Below are 24,376 nucleotides of genomic sequence, written 5' to 3' on the forward strand. Positions count from 1 at the left end.
AGAAGCTTCTTAGACCCTTCTTAAGGCTCCTTAAGAAGGGTCTAAGAAGCTTCTTAGCCCTAAGAAGCTTTTGGGAAACCCGGCCAATGTCATGATTGGATGACTGGCTGTCAGTCACGTTCCTCTCTATGGCCACGCAGCAGTCAGGCTCCTCACTGGCCCGGCAAAAGGCAATCGTTATGTTAGTAGTTACTCAAGTCGAGTCATTACCGTTACACCCTCCCGCTCTAACGTTAGACTACCGTATTTCTTATTTCTATTATAATCTTTTTCTAATAATTCTAATACAAATCATTGTCATACTTTTTGAACAGGTTAGATAAATTGGCCGATAGTATGACTATTATATACCTTGTCTTTTCTCTAAGACTGCAGTTTATCGGGACTTGACGTGCAGTCTTGGGAGTTCAAGCCAAGGTTCAATCAAAGGAACTATATAGCTAACGTTTAACTTCCAGAACCATTGTTTACATGGTTTGGTGTGCACTCTGATGTTATAAGCAGGATAAGAAGAGTAAAGACTAGCAAAACCAACTAACGCTACCGAGAATGCTAGCAAGCTAACTACATTAAGAGCTAACGTTAGCTAGCCTCAGTGCAACACGGCCCTCTAGTGAAGGAAATGGTTTTGGCAATCGGCACATAAAAGCATAAATCAGAATTCTCCGATCTCATATTTAGGCTGCCCGAGCAATTGGTGCATTCCTAAATGTAAAATAAAGTGTTTTAATTTGAGGAAAAAATGTGTTTATTTTCTTCCTTGTAACTCCATTTATCATTTTAACAGTTTGAGCCAAATCAATCTCAACACATTTGAACAGCTGAACAGCTTTAACACCTTTCTCTTTATGAAGAGTACTGACAAATCCTACTCAAGTACAAGTAGTGTTACTTGTAACTCGAGTACAAGTAAAAGTACTAGTCCAGGAAATGACTCAAGTAAGAGTAAAAAAGTAGCCTATTTAAAAGTACTCAAAGTACTCGAGTTGTTTTCTATGTTAATTATTTACCCAAATACATACATGAAGCATAATGTACAGTGTTAGCTAAGCTGTCCCTGTCTTTTGTCTGTCTTGTCTTTCACTAAACAGCTGGTTCAGAGATGCAGCAGGGATGCTCAGTTTGATGATTGTCTCCTTTGCCAGACGAGCTATGAGCTGTTATCAGCAGCAACATCACAGTCACATACATACATCCATCTAGCTGTGGCTGTCAGCAGGGTCAAATGAAACTGACATTTCTGAACTAATGTGATGATGGCGATCATTACTAAATTGATCATCTACACTTGTCTAATTCAATTGGCCATGAGTCTCGAGCTCTAAAATGCTGAAGTGATTCTGTGCCTGTTAGCGAGCAGTCCCAATGCTACCGTGCTGTTTTCATAGTGCGGTGTGCAAAACAAAAATCTGAATTTACTAATTTACTCAATGTACATTTAAAAGTCTATATACTCAAATAGAATATCTAATATTAAAATGACTCGAGTAAAAGTACATCATTATAAAAAGACTTAAAAATTACAAATCCTCAAAAACACGACTCGAGTACTTGAGTAGTTTACACCTCTGTTTCCCCCTTATCTCAATTCCCCAGGTTCTATTCCTCAGTGAGAGAAGTGAGCTCTACTTCATCATATCTGTTGTTAGCAGGTTGACAGTGAATGTGTGAATGGGTGCCCTGTTTGGATTTGAGTGGGTATGTGGAGTGGCACAGTTTGGATTTGAGTGGGTATGTGGAGTGGCACAGTTTGGATTTGAGTGGGTATGTGGAGTGGCACAGTTTGGATTTGAGTGGGTATGTGGAGTGGCACAGTTTGGATTTGAGTGGGTATGTGGAGTGGCACTTCAGTTTGGATTTGAGTGGGTATGTGGAGTGGCACTTCAGTTTGGATTTGAGTGGGTATGTGGAGTGGCACAGTTTGGATTTGAGTGGGTATGTGGAGTGGCACTTCAGTTTGGATTTGAGTGGGTATGTGGAGTGGCACTTCAGTTTGAATTTGAGTGGGTATGTGCAGTGGCACAGTTTGGATTTGAGTGGGTATGTGGAGTGGCACAGTTTGGATTTGAGTGGGTATGTGGAGTGGCACAGTTTGGATTTGAGTGGGTATGTGGAGTGGCACAGTTTGGATTTGAGTGGGTATGAGGAGTGGCACAGTTTGGATTTGAGTGGGTATGAGGAGTGGCACTTCCAAATCGCATGGCGCTTCTCATTATCCTGGTTATGAACTGGACGTGAGAAGCATGAACATAACATCTGTCCACTCTTGATGAAAAGCTTTGTTTCTGCTGTTTGTAGAGATTCTTTCTGACTCACATTGATCTCTCCTCCCATGTGTCATAGCCAGCATTCCCAGGCAGCCTCGAGGCACAGCTTTGATTGGCTGAGTAGCATCACGTGTGATGATTTACAACGCATGCGATTGGTCTTTGAGTTTCCTATGTGATGATAAACCAGTACCGTGAAAAGGCTAGAAAAGCTGTGCCGGTTAAAAGAAAAACAATCAGTGACAATGTATAATTCTCAATGATTTGTAGGGCTGGGTCCAGATAGTATGGTGGTCTGCCTATTGCTCTATGTTGTTGCTACAGGTTCCAGCTTGATTGGCTGGGCTGTGGGTATGACATAATCAGTGATTTATGACATCACTGATGATGTCACTGATGATGTCACAATGTATCTGCGTAAATGACATCATCATTGACATTGTCATTGTGACATCATCCAAGATTTATGACATCACTGATCGCAATTCTATACTTAGAGAAATTTCAGAGTGTGATGTCATTGTGTTCACGTGTTCACACACACACACACACACTGTTAGGTGTATTTCACTACTCCCCAACAGTGCGCACGCACGCACGCACGCACACACACACACACACACACACACACACACACACACATTTTAATACCTTTATTTGTGTTCACATTTAGATTTAAAAAAAATCCTTGAACACAAACAATAATAGATGCACAAACATCGGGAAATTTCATGACAAATCTATCTGAGTCTATGGATAAAGGAAACAGCGCCTCCTCCAAATGTGGCGACTGCCCATTATTGCAGAAAATGGAGCAGATTTTGGCCAGTGCCTCGGCTCTTGGTCTGGACAGTCACACACGCACACACACACACACTAGGGCTGCACGATATTGGAAAAAACTGACATTGCGATATTCCCTGCCCCTGCGATATATATTGCGATATGAAAAAATACAGATTTTCACCAGATTACCAGAATAGCTCTATTTTAAAGAAAAGAATACTTCTAGAATGATTGGGATGATTTTGTAGAGGAGTCCATCTGATTTTGGAGGGGAAATTAGGTATTTTAATGTTTCTCAACCACTGGGCTGTCGCCTATACTGTAGGCCTCAGAGCGTCATCTATCAGGGTGCATACACATTTTGACCAATGGATTTCCATGACTTAGGCTACATACATGAAAAAGTGAGTAAGTTATGACATTCTACTTTAAAATGTCACTAGCCTACACTTCACTTAGTGTAATGCAGCCTTTAAAACCAGGGAAAGACAACATGTATGCTGTATCACCATATTACCATATCCAACATCTAAGACCATATAGTCTCATATCACAATATTGATATACAATTGATATATTGCCCACCCCTAATATTGAGTGCCAGAATCTACCTCCCAATGATGCTATTTGCAGAAAAACATTAGATTTCATTGATTATAATCACTGCTTTCAACTTCTTTCGTTCTTCTAACGTTTCAATAAATCAACAATGAAACACCCCTGCCACTTTACACACTTGGTCTGACCCCCCGGAAACCCCCTCCAGAAACGACCAAGTGGTACACTCCGCATCTGCGGAGTTCCGGTTTTTGAGCGCAAGGCTGGCAGTACAGAGAGACGAGGATTCACATGCAGCCGACCGGTGACAAACAATTCATTCGTGAAAAGTAATAAATATACATTTAATTGCCCAGATATGTCTCTTCTCTTTTTATTTTCACTGACATGTTTTGTGTAAATAAGTCGCTATGTATGATTAACTCTACCGTAACGTTACTGCTATCATGTGATGCAACATCAGAGACTTGAAGGGGAGAGACAGCCACAGTGATAACACGGACAACTTCTCAGTAATCAGCCTTCGTGTCATAAGTTGCGGTCTTGCTTTTTGGTGTTTCAAGAGTAAATATCTCCACTCCACGGACATGTTGAGTTACAGCAGCCAGCCTGCTGTATGCGAGTGCGCTGCAAACTGTGGACAAGTCCGCCTCCACAACCACATCGTTTACAGACGGGCTACTGTCAGCAACGCAACATAAGCAAAAGATAATTCAATTTTGCTCTCTGTGCATGTTTGTTGTGTTGAAGCTAAGCATTAAATGAGTGAGTACAGTAGCGGGGCGTCTCTCTCCTTTGAGAGAGCCTGCATTTCACTCAGTAGACTACCCCTAAAGTGAGAGTTTATCAAGCAACATGACGAGTTAATTTGCTTTTGACATCGCACGTCCTGCGATGTGACTATCGCGCATGCGCACATCGCAATGTCGATGTGTAAACGATATATCGTGCAGCCCTAACACACACACACACACACACACACACACACACACTAGGGATGGGCGGGAGTACTCGGGTACTCGAGTACTTGTTCATAACGTCAGTACTTGAGTAATGTTTCCGTTGTTCGGGTACTCACCCCACCCCTTTAAAAATGATACGCACGCATCGTCATGTGGATCCGGCTATACAGGCAGCATGGCTGTGTTTCAGACAGGCATAACTGCACGGGCGTCAAGTCAGCCAGAATGTAAAAAGTATGTCATCTGCTTTAGGGCTTTCAAAATAAAACCCTTGTTGTAACATTGGCATTAATATTAATTTTGAGTAATGCTTTACAGCCACAGTTTCACTCGTAATCTTAACATCACGAGTATTTTGATACAAGGTTTGCTGCTTTGTTCGTTGAAATACCCTTTTCTCATCCAACGTGCATCAATAAGCCATTTACTTTTGTTTAAGTAATATTATTTTGAAAGTTGTAACAGGAAGTTTCCCAGCTCATCACGAAAATTGACTGGTGGAGATGCGCTCCCGTTAACGACACAAGACAGACGCACGCTTCTCCATAACGCACCCCCGATAAAACTCATTGAAAACGTGGCGCTAGTTTACTGACTACACTGTCGTCGTCCCATAACATTAGTTATGTGGAGAACGAATCACTTTATTGCTTCATGTCGATCACTATTTAGCTGCAGCTAACGTTATGGTCACTGGTCAGTTTTCACTTTTTGGCAGAACACCGGACCTTGTAATCTGTGGATTTATGTTACTGTAACAGTGATCATAAAGCAGAATGGATTATACCGGGCATGTAGGCCTATTGGAAATGAGCCTTCGCCTATGAAGACTAGCGATTTGACTGCTTTTGGCTCATTGCCACTCCTAGTTTTCCATTGGATATTGACGGGATTCCTCATCCACGTGTGAGTAGAGTTGAGTCGGGTCGTTGAACCAGTTTACACCATAAGAGAAATTCAAACATGTTTGATATAATCGTGGCTCCGACTGGAGGTAGTTTACACTTGACGATCAGAAATCTGTAACCATAATGCACTAACAGATTTAGCTGCTAATTGGCACAACAACTGCCCACAACAACTGCAGACTAGAGTCAACAAAGACAGACTGAGCCCTATGTAAAATCGGAGGGAAACTCTTTGGACTATTTTGGACATAACACACACACACACACACACACACACACACACACACACACACACACACACACGGATGAATATGTATCAGTTTGGGTCAGGATAGACTGATCAAAGAAACAGATCTGCTTTGTTCTACACAGAGAGAGAGAGAGAGAGAGAGAGAGCGAGAGAGAGAGAGAGAGAGAGAGAGAGAGAGAGAGAGAGAGAGAGAGAGAGAGAGAGAGAGAGAGAGAGAGAGATGGTTGAAGGATACTGAGGAAGGAAGAAGGAAGGAAGTGGACAAATGGAGAGATGCTTTGTGCTGAGATCAGCAGAGAGAACAGCAGAGGAATCATTTCTATCTATACTGTATCTCTCTCTCTCTCTCTCTCTCTCTCTCTCTCTCTCTCTCTCGCTCTCTCTCGCTCACCTGGAGACCAGTTGACCCAGATAGTACTGAAAGCAGATGGGGGACGGACTGTTCTCTCTCTCTCTCTCTCTCTCCCTCTCTCTCTCTCTCTCTCTGAAGATAATCACAGATACTTTTCGAAAATCACTTTTTGGATTGGAGTGTGTGAGTGAGTGTGTGTGTGTGCGCACACGCGTGCGCGAAAGAGAGAGAGAGAGAGAGGGAGGGAGAGAGAGAGGGAGAGGGAGAGAGAAAGGGAGAGGGGGAGGGAGAGAGAGAGAGGGAGAAGGGTCACCAAGGGTGAAAATAGTCTGAGTCTGTTTAGTATGATGTATTAAGCATATTTTCACATTTATTTAATTAACACAATGACAGAATGTTGTCCGTGGTCTAATTTATGTCAGTTTAAGAAGGTTTGAGAACCACTGTGCTAGAGGACTCGTGTTTAAATAACAGACAACCAGACATTTCTGAGACCGCTTTAGCATCCTAGCAGTGTGTAGGTCCTGAAGGGATGGCAGGCTGCACCCCACCACCTTTTCAGCGCGGGGGATGATGCATTGCAATCTGGAGATGTCCTTGCAGGCAGCAGCAGCATACCAGACGGTGATGGAGGAGGTGAAGATGGACTCGACGGCGGAGGTGTAGAAAACTACCAATGCTGCCTTTGGCACCTTGAACTTCCTCGGCCACCGAAGAAAGTCCTTCCTCTGCTGTGCCTTCTTGGTGAGAGCTCTGATGTTCCACTCCCATTTCAGGTCCCGGCTGTGATTGAACCCAGGATGTGAAAGGACTCCACAGTGTTGAGTGGGGAGTCACCAGGGTGATGGAGGAAGGTGAGGCTGCGTTCCTCCTCTAGCCCACAACCATCTCCACTGTCTTTTGAGCATTGAGCTCCAGGTCCTTTTGACTGCACCAGGTCATCAGGTTGTCGATCTCCTGCCTGCACGCAGACTCGTCACCATTTGAGATGAGCCCTATGAGGGTGGTGTCATCTGCCAATTTCAGGAGCTTGACGGACTGATGGCTGGAGGTGCAGCTGTTGGTGTACAGGGAGAAGAAGTATGGAGAGATGACGCTGCCCTGGGCAGCTCCGGCACAGTCCCAGCCTTATGTGCTCTTTGCTGTTCGTCAGGAAGTCTGTGGACCATCTGCAGAAGCAATCGGGCACGCCCAACTGGGAGAGCTTCTCGTGCAGCATGATCATTTTGAAGTCAGAGCTAAAGTCCAGAAACACGACCCTGGCCTGGTGTCCAGGTGCACAAGAATATAGTGGAGGGCCATGTTTATGGCATCATCTACAGACCTGTTGGCTCTATAGGCGGACTGCAGGGAGTCAAGGAGTGGGTCTGTGATGATTCAAGGAACATAATGTTGTGCCTTCGAAAAGTCCATTTTAACCTGTAGTGAGTGATGCAGCTTTTATTTTGAAAGTCAAATTGTCTAGCTTCCTTATGGTTAGTATAGGTAGGCTACAAGAGCTCATTGTTTTCACCTCAGTTTGCTGGTGTATTTTCATCTGTGATTCCAGTCGTTTACTGTATTTCAGTCCATTTTTCAATCATGATAGGAAATATTAAGGAACCTGGAGCTGTGTTTTGAATTTACACCGAGTACACCAAGCCTGACTCACCACGGTCGTAGCTGCGCCTGGTCTTTAGGCTGCCGACGTGCGCGTCCACGTGAATACGTGATTGTTGCCAAGCAACACACTTCTCTCAGACGAGCTCGAGACAGCTGACAGACAGCTCCAACTCAGCTCAAACTTATAGAGTTGTGTTCAAAGCATAGAAACGTTCTCACAGCTAAATTTAACAGCGCCAACACAAACAAACAGAAACAAGATGCATGGAATTTGATCACAAGTGCAATCAGTACTGAATGCGATGGCGGACTGCGGTCTGCTGGCAGTTGACGAAGTCAGGAAGAAATGGAAAGATCTTCCGACGCATCAGCTTTTAAAAACCCGCCGACAAGCCGGAGGTCCTGCGCCCAAAACGTCCATTTACAGCACATATCCATCGATATTTTTGGAGAAGATTCCCCCGCATCACAGGACTGAATGGCACTGACGGCACAGAGCTGTCACGTCGGACGTAACGTTACACCTAGGCGTCCAGGTGTGTAGTGTAAACTCCCCAGTCTTTTCATAATGTGTTAAGATTTTCAAAGTTGTCTAGTGTATCTGCTGCATAAGGGTGTTTTTTTGTGTGTGTTCAGTAACAAGTTTTTGTTTTGGTTCAGCAGTAGCTGGAGTTTCCTTCATTTTGTTCCCAAGGGATGGGACATTTGAGTGGACTAGTCTGGGCAGTGGCTAGTCTCGCTCGCCAGACTTCCCTCCCTTCCGAGAGAGAAGGTATAAGCTCTGCCATAGAGAGACACTGCATGAAATAGGCCACGCCCATCATGGGGGAAATCGCTCCGTTCACTCCCATTCACCAGCGTCATTTTCCTTGAATTAAACATAGCTAAAAGATGTTGTGTGGTGGGGCTGCGCAGACAACAAATGTAAAAAATCGCCAGTTAAAGTTTTTTTGTACTCCTGAGCAAAACAAGGAAGTCATTTGGGAATTGGCGAGAAAAAAAATGTGGATCTAGCTGTCAATTAGGTAAGTTGGAGTGTTCATCTTCCGTATATACGATCTTTTTGTACAACACCTGACCATGCACGTGACATAGGAGAACGCCAGGATTGGACGGGAGTTTGTGTTTTCCCCCGTTTTGGGCGTGGTTTCTGAATGATGACGCGCTCCGCAGTGTCTCTATTGGTGGCGACCATTTCAGTCACCAGCGGAAGAAAACCCCTTTCCGCACCCTGGCTCCGACCCACTCTGACTGACCGGCACGACCATATATGGATTTCCTATCTGCTCCCTCCGTGACAAATCTGTCCATCTCAAACCCCTCTGCCGCTGTGCGTGTCCAATCTGTCCATCTCACAATGCCTGCGCCGCTGTGAAACAATGTCAACAATGCTAGCTTGTTGCTATGCGCTGAAAACGATTGGATCCCCCGTTGTAGGGAGAGAGTCTGGTAAGCGAGAGGTTAAAACCAAAAAGAGCAGTTTTCCCCTCACAAGTCCAGAAGGGAGATCTATGCTGCCAGACTCCTCTCCCGGAAGGGAGGGAAGTCTGGAAGCCAGACTAGGCAGTGGCAAACCATGACCGTTAGATCATCAGTGTTGGCTGATAAATGGGAAAAACTAGAGCTTTGAGTACAGCCTGCCCAGCACTTCTTACACATATCTGTAACATTGTAAAGGTAGAAGGAGGGTGAATAAAGCGTTCATATTGAGTGTATGAATATAGACGGTTTTCACGGAATTGGTTTGCTATGGGAACAGTTTGAACCCTATCTTATTTCCTGTCAGCTGTTGCATTAGCAAACATTGCAACAGGAAGTAAGCTAGGGGCCATTTTGAATGTTTATGTTGTCAAATTAAAAGCGTCTATAACAACACAGACATGTTTATGTTAAATTAAAAGCGTCTATAACAACACAGACATAAGTCAATATGTATTTTTAGTCTGGAAAAATATGTGTGCTGTCATCTATTTGCAGGGACCGGAAGATAATCACTTACAAATTTAACGTCAAAATTATTATTAAAAAAAGACAGATGGAGGATTGTAGATTTATGAGTACTGTAGTGCACATAATTGTGCTTTTTTTTTTAGTCATAACTATATCCTGACACTAAACGTGTGTTATATATATATTTTTAAAGACACCCCCCCTCCTAAAACCTCAACCTTTTATCTTGATTGGAGTGGTTTCACGGTTGCCTCCTCCTTGTTACTCTTTCACCAGACTGTGTCACATATTATTAACCCATTGATACCTGATGCAGCATTTGCGTGTATATCCCTCATTTGTGTATGTATTCCTTTAAGACCGCGAACCGCGTTAACGCGGTTCGCGGTCTTAAAGGGATACACACACAAATGCTGCATCAGGTATCAATGGGTTAAAGGAGCACGCCACCATCTTGGGAGATTTGCCTATTTGCCATCTTCCAGCCTGTTCTCACTTCCAAATCGTCTCAGAACCCGGCTCCTGACCTCCGTAACGCTCCGCGGAGCCTAGAGCGTTTTATTGAATGCAGCATGCGCAGATCTACAAAGCACTCTGCAGCTGTGGGTTCAGGGAAAAGTCAAGCACGCCCTCTGGCTCATCGTCCAGGACCAGTGGGGAAATACTGTAGTTTAGAACACGGCTCTCTTGAATACTCGATTCTGATTGGTCAATCAACAATATTCACCGGTCATTATTTCTCGACAACCGACCGCTGCTCTGCCACACCTGGATTAATCAGTTAAGAGCTTTTTGTCAGCAAGACACTACTAATTAGGCCAACCAGTTGCAGCTGTGGTGTCTTGTGTGCCAATTACGAATGAAACCGCTTTGTCGTTGAAAACGCTATTAAAAAATCTATTTGAATAATTATTTTTGTCAGATTATTGAATGATTTAGTTGTAGGCCGTGTTCTAAGCGGGATAATGTATATTGAGGCGGTGATTACTGGGAAAGAATGACCTTCAGGTGAACGATTAAGCCCTCCGCTGGCGCGTCGGGCTCAATCCACCTGTCGGTCATTATTTCCCCCGTAATCACCGCCTCAATATACATTATCCCTTACATACCGCCCAGGGGACTGGATAGCCTAACCCCGCAACATGAGGACAAATGTAAAAAAACAAAGAAAGAAAGACGCATAGAAAGAAGCATCTCAGGGCTTGTGGAGACTTGGATTTTTGCTCGTGTTTACGGGGGTAAGCTAGCCGCTACCATTGACTACCATTCATTGTGCTAAGCTAACTAGCGGGAGCTATTTTTCTACTGCATGCACAGAGAAGACTCTGGGCTCTCCCAAAATATTGGTGTGTTCCTTTAACTAGATGACAGAGTCACCACAGCTACAGCTTCACTGCTTATTAGGCTGAGTTGGCAGAAGGAGACACACACACACACACACACGGGCGAGCGCATGCGTGCACACACACAAGCACACACGCACACACGCACACACACACACACACACACACACACACACACACACACACACACACACACACACACATGCTCTCACACACAGACACACACACACACACACATGTCACTAAGTCTCACAAAGACTTTGATGAATTGGACAATTTACTGCCCGAAAACTGTCCCTAAAAACATTAAACACTGCCAAATATACAGAAACACACGCACGCACGCGCACACACACACACACACACACACACACACACACACACACACACACACACACACACACACACACACACACACACACAGCTTGATGAGCTATAGATGTGTGTAAAGTGCAGCGCTGGCTCTAAAGTGAAACTTGTGTGAATGAACGGCTTTAAGAAGAGTTAGTTTGACTCTGAAGATCAGACATCATCCATTCATCTGCTCACCTCTCACTAAATGATCAGACATCATCCATTCATCTGATCACCTCTCACTAAATGATCAGACATCATCCATTCATCTGATCACCTCTCACTAAATGATCAGACATCATCCATTCATCTGATCACCTCTCACTAAATGATCAGACATCATCCATTCATCTGATCACCTCTCACTAAATGATCAGACATCATCCATTCATCTGATCACCTCTCACTAAATGATCAGACATCATCCATTCATCTGATCACCTCTCACTAAATGATCAGACATCATCCATTCATCTGATCACCTCTCACTAAATGATCAGACATCCATTCATCTGATCACCTCTCACTAAATGATCAGACATCATCCATTCATCTGATCACCTCTCACTAAATGATCAGACATCATCCATTCATCTGATCACCTCTCACTAAATGATCAGACATCCATTCATCTGATCACCTCTCACTAAATGATCAGACATCCATTCATCTGATCACCTCTCACTAAATGATCAGACATCATCCATTCATCTGATCACCTCTCACTAAATGATCAGATATCATCCATGCATCTGATCACCTCTCACTAAATGATCAGACATCCATTCATCTGATCACCTCTCACTAAATGATCAGACATCATCCATTCATCTGATCACCTCTCACTAAATGATCAGATATCCATTCATTTGATCACCTCTCACTAAATGATCAGATATCCATTCATTTGATCACCTCTCACTAAATGATCAGACATCATCCATTCATCTGATCACCTCTCACTAAATGATCAGACATCATCCATTCATCTGATCACCTCTCACTAACATCACTGAGGATACATTCCAGTTGCATCCATGCAATGTTTTTTTTCTTTATTAGTTAGCCTGGCTTAGCCAGTGACTCGTAGGAATAGACTACGTGACAACCAGGAAAGACTAGTGACTACTGGAGAGTCAGTTGACAGCCGGAACAGGGACGGCACCCGGGTAGCAGTATGGGTTAGCTCCCCAGCCTGCGTCTTCCGTGAGGAAGAAGCCCAACAATCCACGAGAGGCCTTTTAGGAGGCCCATTCAAGCCGCAAGTGGAGTCTGCAGTGCCACCAAGTACTGGTACTGCATGGTATCCACCAAGATACCATCACCTCGGAATGAGATGTTTGGAGCGGGGGAGTCTGGTGCAGCGCACAGGTCCTAGACCTGGTGAGACGAGGGAGGAGCCCGGCCGGGTGGCAACCCACAGAGCCCGGTCCCTCTACGTACCAGAGCCCTCTCCCTCCCCCGGTCCCGGCAGAGTAGTTCCGGAGCAGCGGATTGAGTGGCCCTGACCACGTGACCACCTTCGACCCTTCCTTGAGGGCTGACCGTGGGTAGCTACTGGGACGTAAGTTGGGACTTGGCCAGCCACGGCTGGGTCACCTGGGCGAGGGTGTATGATGTTGCGAGACCCGAAACATCCTATGACCCCAGGGTACATCACTGAGGAAACATCCTATGACCCCAGAGTACATCACTGAGGAAACATCCTATGACCCCAGAGTACATCACTGAGGAAACATCCTCTGACCCCAGAGTACATCACTGAGGAAACATCCTATGACCCCAGAGTACATCACTGAGGAAACATCCTATGACCCCAGAGTACATCACTGAGGAAACATCCTCTGACCCCAGAGTACATCACTGAGGAAACATCCTATGACCCCAGAGTACATCACTGAGGAAACATCCTCTGACCCCAGAGTACATCACTGAGGAAACATCCTCTGACCCCAGAGTACATCACTGAGGAAACATCCTATGACCCCAGAGTACATCACTGAGGAAACATCCTCTGACCCCAGAGTACATCACTGAGGAAACATCCTATGACCCCAGAGTACATCACTGAGGAAACATCCTATGACCCCAGAGTACATCACTGAGGATACATCCTCTGACCCCAGAGTACATCACTGAGGAAACATCCTATGACCCCAGAGTACATCACTGAGGAAACATCCTATGACCCCAGAGTACATCACTGAGGAAACATCCTATGACCCCAGAGTACATCACTGAGGAAACATCCTCTGACCCCAGAGTACATCACTGAGGAAACATCCTATGACCCCAGAGTACATCACTGAGGAAACATCCTATGACCCTAGAGTACATCACTGAGGATACATCCTCTGACTCCAGGGTACATCACTGAGGATACATCCTATGACCCCAGAGTACATCACTGAGGAAACATCCTCTGACCCCAGAGTACATCACTGAGGATACATCCTATGACCCCAGAGTACATCACTGAGGATACGTCCTATGACCCCAGGGTACATCACTGAGGATACATCCTATGACCCCAGAGTACATCACTGAGGATACGTCCTATGACCCCAGGGTACATCACTGAGGATACATCCTATGACCCCAGGGTACATCACTGAGGATACGTCCCAGTTATGCATCCATGTGATGTTTTTTTTTTCTCTCCCTCACTTGTATTGGCAGGACGCAGCCTACATGTGCACATGTTGCCTCATACACACACATAATACATCAAACATGAGTGACTGAGATCTACAGTTATTTGTTTGGCCACTTTACCACAGTGCTGCTTTACCACAGTGCTGCTTTACCACAGTGCTGCTTTACCACAGTGCTGCTTTACCACAGTGCTGCTTTACCACAGTGCTGCTTTACCACAGTGCTGCTTTACCACAGTGCTGCTTTACCACGGTGCTGCTTTACCACGGTGCTGCTTTACCACAGTGCTGCTTTACCACAGTGCTGCTTTACCACTCTGCTGCTTTACCACGGTGCTGCTTTACCACAGTGCTGCTTTACCACGGTGCTGCTTTACCACAGTGCTGCTTTACCACAGTGCTGCTTTACCACGGTGCTGCTTTACCACGGTCCTGCTTTACCACAGTGCTGCTTTACCACTCTGCTGCTTTACCACAGTGCTGCTTTACCACAGTGCTGCTTTACCACTCTGCTGCTTTACCACAGTGCTGCTTTACCACGGTGCTGCTTTACCACGGTGCTGCTTTACCACAGTGCTGCTTTACCACTCTGCTGCTTTACCACGGTGCTGCTTTACCACAGTGCTGCTTTACCACGGTGCTGCTTTACCACGGTGCTGCTTTACCACAGTGCTGCTTTACCACAGTGCTGCTTTACCACAGTGCTGCTTTACCACAGTGCTGCTTTACCACTGTGCTGCTTTACCACAGTGCTGCTTTACCACAGTGCTGCTTTACCACGGTGCTGCTTTACCACAGTGCTGCTTTACCACAGTGCCGCTTTACCACGTTGCTGCTTTACCAGAGTGCTGCTTTACCACGGTGCTGCTTTACCACAGTGCTGCTTTACCACAGTGCTGCTTTACCACTGTGCTGCTTTACCACAGTGCTGCTTTACCACGGTGCTGCTTTACCACAGTGCTGCTTTACCACAGTGCTGCTTTACCACAGTGCTGCTTTACCACTGTGCTGCTTTACCAGAGTGCTGCTTTACCACAGTGCTGCTTTACCACAGTGCTGCTTTACCACAGTGCTGCTTTACCACGGTGCTGCTTTACCACAGTGCTGCTTTACCACGGTGCTGCTTTACCACGGTGCTGCTTTACCACAGTGCTGCTTTACCACAGTGCTGCTTTACCACAGTGCTGCTTTACCACAGTGCTGCTTTACCACTCTGCTGCTTTACCACAGTGCTGCTTTACCACAGTGCTGCTTTACCACAGTGCTGCTTTACCACAGTGCTGCTTTACCACAGTGCTGCAGCAGTGGTGAAAGTCAGAGCTTTTGTTTGTAAAATGTGTTTTTTAAATGACAGAAGCCCCGCCCCCTCACTGCAGCAGCATCAGTGACATTAACGCTGCAGTATGACCGCGCTAATCTGCTCAACTGAAATGAGCAACTGTAGAAATGAAGTAATGCCATGAAATAATCATCTCTCCCTTCTCTCCCCCCCCTCTCTCTCCTCTCTCTCTCCTCTCTCTCTCTCCCCCTCTCTCCCCCTCTCTCTCTCCTCTCTCTCTCTCTCTCTCTCCTCTCTTTCTCTCTCTCTCTCTCTCTCCCTCCATCTTCCTCTCTCTCCGCTCTCTCTCAGTGGTTTGGGGACCTGGTGACCCCTGTCTGGTGGGAGGATGTCTGGTTGAAGGAAGGCTTGGCTCATTTCTTTGAGTACGTGGGGACAGACTTCCTCTTCCCCAAGTGGAACATGGTGAGTGCACATCTGTTTAGAGTCTGGATCAGACTAGATCACATTAGATCTGTTTAGACTCTGGATCAGACTAGATCACATTAGATCTGTTTAGAGACTGGATCAGACTAGATCACATTCGATCTGTTTAGAGTCTGGATCAGACTAGATCACATTAGATCTGTTTAGAGTCTGGATCAGACTAGATCACATTGGATCTGTTTAGAGTCAGGATCAGACTAGATCACATTAGATCTGTTCAGAGTCTGGATCAGACTAGATCACATTAGATCTGTTTAGAGTCTGGATCAGACTAGATCACATTGGATCTGTTTAAAGTCTGGATCAGACTAGATCACATTAGATCTGTTTAGATTCTGGATCAGACTAGATCACATTGGATCTGTTTAAAGTCTGGATCAGACTAGATCACATTGGATCTGTTTAGAGTCAGGATCAGACTAGATCACATTCGATCTGTTTAGAGACTGGATCAGACTAGATCACATTAGATCTGTTTAGAGACTGGATCAGACTAGATCACATTAGATCTGTTTAGAGTCTGGATCAGACTAGATCACATTAGATCTGTTTAGAGACTGGATCAGACTAGATCACATTAGATCTGTTTAGAGTCTGGAGAGGAGAGGAGAGGAAGAGAGTCAGCGTGACGTCACCCATTGGTTTTTGCACTCTCATTTTGAAGCCTAGAGTATGGGGGTGTGGGTATGGGGGTATGTGGGGTGTGTATGGGGGTGTGGGTATGGGGGTATGTGGGGTGTGTATGGGGGTGTGGGTATGGGGGTATGTGGGGTGTGTATGGGGGTATGTGGGGTGTGTATGGGGGTGTGGCCATCACCATCTTGGTGCTTGCACAGTTTGCATGAGACCAGAGGTTTCCCACAGAGGCGTCACTCCGCCTGCTATTGGTCCATGACAAGCTGTGTGATCACTGGACAGGCGACCTGTCAATCACGCCCAGAACATAGTCTGCTTTATCATCTATTTTACTCTAAATGGGTGAGTTATATACGTATACAGTTCTTATGAACGGTGAAATTAGCGATAGACCAAAACTGTTGTATGGTTAATCCTGTTGTAAAGACGAGGATTTTAACATGGGGGTAAACGGGGAACGACTCCCTTTTGGAGCCAGCCATAAGTGGCCATTCGAGGAACTACAGCTTTCAGTATCACTTCCCGCGGCTTCATCTGTCAAAGCCCGAGCTAGCTGTCTGGTTGGACGAGCCGTTTTTTTTCCCCGAGTGTGGAAATGGCTGTTTCATGTAACGATGTCAGACCAGAAGCAGCCAAAACTGAACTGAGTGGAGAGGGTGGAGGCAAAGAAAGTGAAGAAAACAGGAAATCACAAAAAGCTCTTCTTTCCCTCATTAAGACGCCGAGGCGACGTCACCCCTGGATCAACAAGACGAGATTTTAAAAATGTCACGTCACTCAGACAGCCTGGCTCTGTGTGTGTGTGTGTGTGTGTGTGTGTGTGTGTGTGTGTGTGTCTGTGTGTCTGTGTGTGTGTGTGTGCGTGCGTACGTGCATGCGTGCGTGCGTGTATGCGTGTGCGTGCATGCGTGCGTGCGTCTGCATGTGTGTGTTTCTCTCTGAGTGACGTGGCATTTTTAAAAGCTCGTGGTGCGCTGTGCTCGGCCGAACACTTTAGTAGAAACAACAACAGAAGACAAAACACAGACGGAGCTGACATTATATTATGCTAATTTCCAGCTCTATATTTTATCATTATTTGACTCTGGGAGCTTTTCATGATTCAAATAAGAAACTCCATATTTATCTGCTACTGTCCCTTTATGCAGCCCTTCCATTCAGCCCCTGTCTGAAACACTGGTTCACTCTTTCACATTCAAATTCAGACGACTTTATTGTCCATTAAATTAGCATAAAATGGAAATGTGCCTTTGGTACTGGCATAAAAAGGCACAACATCACACACTGACATAAAAGACAAAGACAGAGTATGCAGTACATTGGGCTAATAAGGGCGCTGACAGCACAAACTACTGTCAAACAAACAGGAATATCTCAAAAATACAAGTTCAATTCTCTGCCCAAATCCAAAACTGGCCCGACTCCACCCACGGGCCGGGTTGGGCCGGGTTTTTGTGCTTGCAGGAGCTGGCAAGAACTGCAAGTTGAGGAAAACAATTTGATTTGTTTTTCTAACTATTACCTAATGGCAAACTTTTCTCCAAAATTGCAATGTGATTTGCACAATTTTAGGTGATTTCTTTTGTGTGTGGTAAAATTGCAGGACCCGGCAAAACTTTTTCTAGAAGTTGAGGAAGCAGTTTTGTCGTTTTTGTGGAGAAATTGCAGGAATTTTGAAAAATTGCAAGCCCCCACAAATATTGCGGAGATTGGTTGGATTTGCATTGATTATTGTGATCGTAAACTTGCAATTTTCCGGAAGGACTGGATGTAATGTTCCAGTTTTAAAATGTGTGACTTTAGTCAAAAGTACAGCCTGTACAGTCTGCGTTCTCTTTTTATGGTTATGATCCCACTACAATTATTTCCTGTTGTGGTTAATGTTGTCATAATCGTTCATTGAATTGAATTGACAGAGAGGAAGACAGAGAGAGAGACAAACGGAAAGAGAGAGATAGAGAAAGAGAGAGAGACAGATGCAGATAGGGAGACAGAGAGATAGAGATGGAGAGAGAGACACACAGAGAGAGAGAGAGATAGACAGACAGACAGACAGACAGACAGACAGACGGAGAGAGAGACACAGAGAGAGACAGAGAGAGAGGGAGAGGGGGGGAGACAGAGAGAGAGAGGACTAATGATAGGAAGCTGCTGTGAAACAAACTAACCCCCAGTCAAAAATATGAAATATTCATTACCACCCTGATCAATACAACATAGTGGGCAATGCGTACAGTATAACAAGTGTGTGTGTGTGTGTGTGTGTGTGTGTGTGTGTGTGTGTGTGTGTGTGCGTGTGTGCGCGCGCGTGCGTGTGTGTTTGTGCGTGCACGTCAATTTGTACATGAAAATATGCAAATACATGCAAGTGAAACCTATAAAAGATGGAAAATACACCACTCACATCACAGCGTTCAAATTTTGCAATCTGTGGAAGCTTTTTCAAAGGTGAAAGAACACAGTGGGACTACCTGTCCGACCCATTCACTTTAATAGAACTGACCCCAAACTCTGGCCTAATGTAAAACTCCAACGCTGTGATGAGAGAGATGTCTCTACCTTCTACTTTGGTTATGAGAGTGATGTCTATACCTTCTACCTTGGTTAGGTGATGAGAGTGATGTCTATACCTTCTACCTTGGTTAGGTGATGAGAGTGATGTCTCTACCTTCTACTTTGGTTATGAGAGTGATGTCTCTACCTTCTACCTTGGTTATGCGAGTGATGTCTCTACCTTCTACTTTGGTTATGAGAGTGATGTCTCTACCTTCTACTTTGGTTATGAGAGTGATGTCTCTACCTTCTACTTTGGTTATGAGAGTGATGTCTCTACCTTCTACCTTGGTTAGGTGATGAGAGTGATGTCTCTACCTTCTACTTTGGTTATGAGAGTGATGTCTCTACCTTCTACTTTGGTTATGAGAGTGATGTCTCTACCTTCTACTTTGGTTATGAGAGTGATGTCTCTACCTTCTACTTTGGTTATGAGAGTGATGTCTCTACCTTCTACTTTGGTTATGAGAGTGATGTCTCTACCTTCTACTTTGGTTATGAGAGTGATGTCTCTACCTTCTACTTTGGTTATGAGAGTGATGTCTCTACCTTCTACTTTGGTTATGAGAGTGATGTCTCTACCTTCTACTTTGGTTATGAGAGTGATGTCTCTACCCAGTGTGCAAACTATACTGTGGCTTTCGGGGGAGCCGACTTTTGAGGGGCTCAAATTCATAAAAGGGCACTACAGCCGCCGTCCGAAGGGCGGAAATTTGAGGCAATTTGAAGGCCAATTTAGGGGTATAACTCATTTTAAATCAGCACGCTCAAAGACACGGATACAGCTCTTGTCTGTTCCACTTTTCTCTCCAAGAGAGAAAAGCGCGCTGCGCACACAGAGGGAGGGAGGGTGAGAGAGCACAGAAAGGCGAAACGGGCGCACTGCTCCCCATATACACTGCATCCACAAGAACATGATATCTCTGCCCAACACTTTTATCCACTCCATAACGCACATGTCCCACTCACTGTGAAGTTCCTGACGCATTCCATCTCACAAACAGTCCTCCATATGCGGGAGGACTCAGAGGTAGGCTATTCCAGCTTCACCTCGTCGTCACTTTTTCCACATCTGCGTTTGAAGTAGAAGCGACTTGTTGCTGTTCAACTGACGGCTGCTTCCATTTCTTCGTGAATGTAAAGTTTGTCAAACTGCCTTGTTTTCTTTTTGACATCTTGCTGTTGTTTTAAATCTGACCTGCCCGCGTGAGTGACGTTTGATTTGCACCTGCGCCGCCACGCTTCGATGTGGTGATGATAAGAATAACATGCATGTCGGTATAGGGGCTTACAGTGAATTTGACAGTGATTGAGCACACTCTGAATCATACGATTAAAATAGCGTAATTTTACGCATTATTCACTATGAAGGTACAGAAAAAGAAATAGAAAATACATGGGGTAATATATATTAGTCAATAATTTAGAGACCCACCCAAATTTCACAAGTCAGCCTTTCAGGGGGTCTACTACTTCTTTAAGGGGAGCCAAAGCCCCCCCAGCTCCCCCGTAGTTCGCACCCTGTCTCTACCTTCTACCTTGGTTAGGTGATGAGAGTGATGTCTATACCTTCTACCTTGGTTAGGTGATGAGAGTGATGTCTCTACCTTCTACTTTGGTTATGAGAGTGATGTCTCTACCTTCTACTTTGGTTATGAGAGTGATGTCTCTACCTTCTACTTTGGTTATGAGAGTGATGTCTCTACCTTCTACCTTGGTTAGGTGATGAGAGTGATGTCTCTACCTTCTACTTTGGTTATGAGAGTGATGTCTATACCTTCTACCTTGGTTAGGTGAGAAGAGTGAGGTCTATACCTTCTACTTTGGTTATGAGAGTGATGTCTCTACCTTCTACCTTGGTTAGGTGATGAGAGTGATGTCTCTACCTTCTACTTTGGTTATGAGAGTGATGTCTATACCTTCTACCTTGGTTAGGTGATAAGAGTGATGTCTCTACCTTCTACCTTGGTTAGGTGATGAGAGTGATGTCTCTACCTTCTACCTTGGTTAGGTGTTGAGAGTGATGTATCTACCTTCTACTTTGGTTAGGTGATGAGAGTGATGTCTCTACCTTCTACTTTGGTTATGAGAGTGATGTCTCTACCTTCTACCTTGGTTATGAGAGTGATGTCTCTACCTTCTACCTTGGTTAGGTGATGAGAGTGATGTCTCTACCTTCTACTTTGGTTATGAGAGTGATGTCTCTACCTTCTACTTTGGTTATGAGAGTGATGTATCTACCTTCTACTTTGGTTAGGTGATAAGAGTGATGTCTCTACCTTCTACTTTGGTTATGAGAGTGATGTCTCTACCTTCTACCTTGGTTAGGTGATGAGAGTGATGTCTCTACCTTCTACCTTGGTTAGGTGATGAGAGTGATGTCTCTACCTTCTACCTTGGTTAGGTGTTGAGAGTGATGTATCTACCTTCTACTTTGGTTAGGTGATGAGAGTGATGTCTCTACCTTCTACTTTGGTTATGAGAGTGATGTCTCTACCTTCTACCTTGGTTAGGTGATGAGAGTGATGTCTCTACCTTCTACCTTGGTTAGGTGATGAGAGTGATGTCTCTACCTTCTACCTTGGTTAGGTGTTGAGAGTGATGTATCTACCTTCTACTTTGGTTAGGTGATGAGAGTGATGTCTCTACCTTCTACCTTGGTTAGGTGATGAGAGTGATGTCTCTACCTTCTACCTTGGTTAGGTGTTGAGAGTGATGTATCTACCTTCTACTTTGGTTATGAGAGTGATGTCTCTACCTTCTACCTGGGTTAGGTGTTGAGAGTGATGTATCTACCTTCTACTTTGATTATGAGAGTGATTCTCTACCTTCTACTTTGGTTAGGTGATGAGAGTGAGATCTACCTTCTCCCTTGGTTAGGTGATGAGAGTGATGTCTATACCTTCTACCTTGGTTAGGTGATGAGAGTGATGTCTCTACCTTCTACCTTGGTTAGGTGATGAGAGTGATGTCTCTACCTTCTACTTTGGTTATGAGAGTGATGTCTCTACCTTCTACCTTGGTTAGGTGATGAGAGTGATGTCTCTACCTTCTACCTTGGTTAGGTGATGAGAGTGATGTCTCTACCTTCTACCTTGGTTAGGTGTTGAGAGTGATGTATCTACCTTCTACTTTGGTTAGGTGATGAGAGTGATGTCTCTACCTTCTACCTTGGTTAGGTGATGAGAGTGATGTCTCTACCTTCTACCTTGGTTAGGTGTTGAGAGTGATGTATCTACCTTCTACTTTGGTTATGAGAGTGATGTCTCTACCTTCTACCTGGGTTAGGTGTTGAGAGTGATGTATCTACCTTCTACTTTGATTATGAGAGTGATTCTCTACCTTCTACTTTGGTTAGGTGATGAGAGTGAGATCTACCTTCTCCCTTGGTTAGGTGATGAGAGTGATGTCTCTACCTTCTACCTTGGTTAGGTGATGAGAGTGATGTATCTACCTTCTACTTTGGTTAGGTGATGAGAGTGATGTCTCTACCTTCTACCTTGGTTAGGTGATGAGAGTGATGTCTCTACCTTCTACCTTGGTTAGGTGATGAGAGTGATGTCTCTACCTTCTACCTTGGTTAGGTGATGAGAGTCATGTCTCTACCTTCTACTTTGGTTAGGTGATGAGAGTGATGTCTCTACCTTCTACCTTGGTTAGGTGATGAGAGTGATGTCTCTACCTTCTACCTTGGTTAGGTGATGAGAGTGATGTCTCTACCTTCTACCTTGGTTAGGTGATGAGAGTCATGTCTCTACCTTCTACCTTGGTTAGGTGATGAGAGTGATGTCTCTACCTTCTACCTTGGTTAGGTGATGAGAGTGATGTCTCTACCTTCTACCTTGGTTAGGTGATGAGAGTCATGTCTCTACCTTCTACCTTGGTTAGGTGATGAGAGTGATGTCTCTACCTTCTACCTTGGTTAGGTGATGAGAGTGAGATCTACCTTCTCCCTTGGTTAGGTGATGAGAGTGATGTCTACCTTCTCCCTTGGTTAGGTGCACACAGAGAGCAAGCAAATTGTTGCAGGCTTTAAAGCATGCATGACAGATAAATGAATATGGGAGCCGGGGCTATTTTTCTTTAACCACACACATACACTAGGATGCACCGATCCACTTTTTTTCAGTTCCGATCCGATTCCGATATCTGAATTTGGATATCTGCTGATACCGATATTATTCCGATATCATCGCAATTTTTTCTTGACTATACAGTACAGACAAAAATGTGGCCAATTGAAGAAAAAATTAAAGAAACTTGCAAAAAACAAAATTAAGAAAAATATACAAGGCAAATGAGGATACTTATAAATCAAATCAGCACTATTTAGGTATTGCTGCTTTAAATAAGGGCCCTCTGCCTGTAGCTGCCTCCTACTAAGATACATTATTACTTAGTGTTTTGTAATCAATTCTTTCATTAGTTGTTAGGTACCTGGTTCATAATATCACACAATAACAATTGGGTCATTACATATTTCCAAAACAATTTGAATTGATTCGTGAAAAGTAATAAATATACATTTATTTGCCAATATATGTCTTGTGTGTCTTTATTTTTACTTAAATGTTTTGTGCAAATGAGTACAACCACGACTGTGTCGCTATGTATGTGAGGCTACCATTAACGTTACAATACTGCTATGATCTGATGCTGACATCAGAGGGGGCGAGAGAGAGAGAGAGAGAGACGGAGCAAACAGCAAACAGCCAGGGCAACACAGACAACTTCACAGTAATCCCTTTAGCCTTCATGTTGTCTGCTGGAAGTTTGTTCTGCTTCTGGAATCTACTCTCCAAACACCAAAAGCAAGACAGCAACGTATAATGTTTGCAAAGCTGTCGTTCTGAGGGGTGGACGCTCCGCTGCGTTGTCTGAAAGCAGCAGCCAAAGAGACAGACAACACAAGCCGAAAGGAGACACTCGAGGAGTAACTCCGGGGTGCGGGGTGGGCTTCCGGCGGTCAACACGGGGGCTGGATGGATTAGTGAGAAGTTGTCCGTGTATCTACTATTTCATATCTCCACGCCACGGGCATATTACGTTAGCCCAGTCGGCTCAGCTGAGCTCTGTGTACAGCCAGACACAGTGCTGCGGCCGGCCTGGCTGCTACTAGCTACAGGCTAGCGAGCTGCAAACTGTGGAATGGAATTTCTGGAGACTGGAACGGAGGCGTGCCTCATGTTATGTTACTTGGGCTCGTTCAGCGCGAGCGCAAGCCATGTAAAAACTGGATCGGCAGCACAAGGCACGTGGATCGGCAAAATCCGATCCATGAATTACGTCAGTATCGGCACCCGATACCGATCTTGGATCGGATCGGTCCCATCCCTAACACACACACACACACACACACACACACAGAAACATTCGGGGCTATATCCTCCAATCCCCAGGCTAAATGACGCCCATGAACACAACAGAAAGTCTCTG

The 24,376-nt window shown here is 44.7% G+C and overlaps 1 protein-coding gene across 1 annotated transcript in view; it reads left to right on the plus strand.

Annotated features, from left to right (window-relative positions):
- Positions 1-24,376, plus strand: part of trhde.1 (thyrotropin releasing hormone degrading enzyme, tandem duplicate 1) — a gene marked incomplete at both ends in the record, with an annotated part of 207,594 nt that overhangs the window by 68,148 nt on the left and 115,070 nt on the right. Inside the window, one exon of the mRNA XM_083638308.1 lies at positions 15,617-15,730. Coding sequence (XP_083494434.1) covers positions 15,617-15,730 — 114 coding nt within the window. The remainder of the gene's footprint in view (positions 1-15,616; positions 15,731-24,376) is intronic.

The sequence above is a fragment of the Poromitra crassiceps genome, assembly GCF_964638095.1.
Source record: "Poromitra crassiceps genome assembly, chromosome: 6".
Classification (NCBI taxonomy): domain Eukaryota; kingdom Metazoa; phylum Chordata; class Actinopteri; order Beryciformes; family Melamphaidae; genus Poromitra; species Poromitra crassiceps.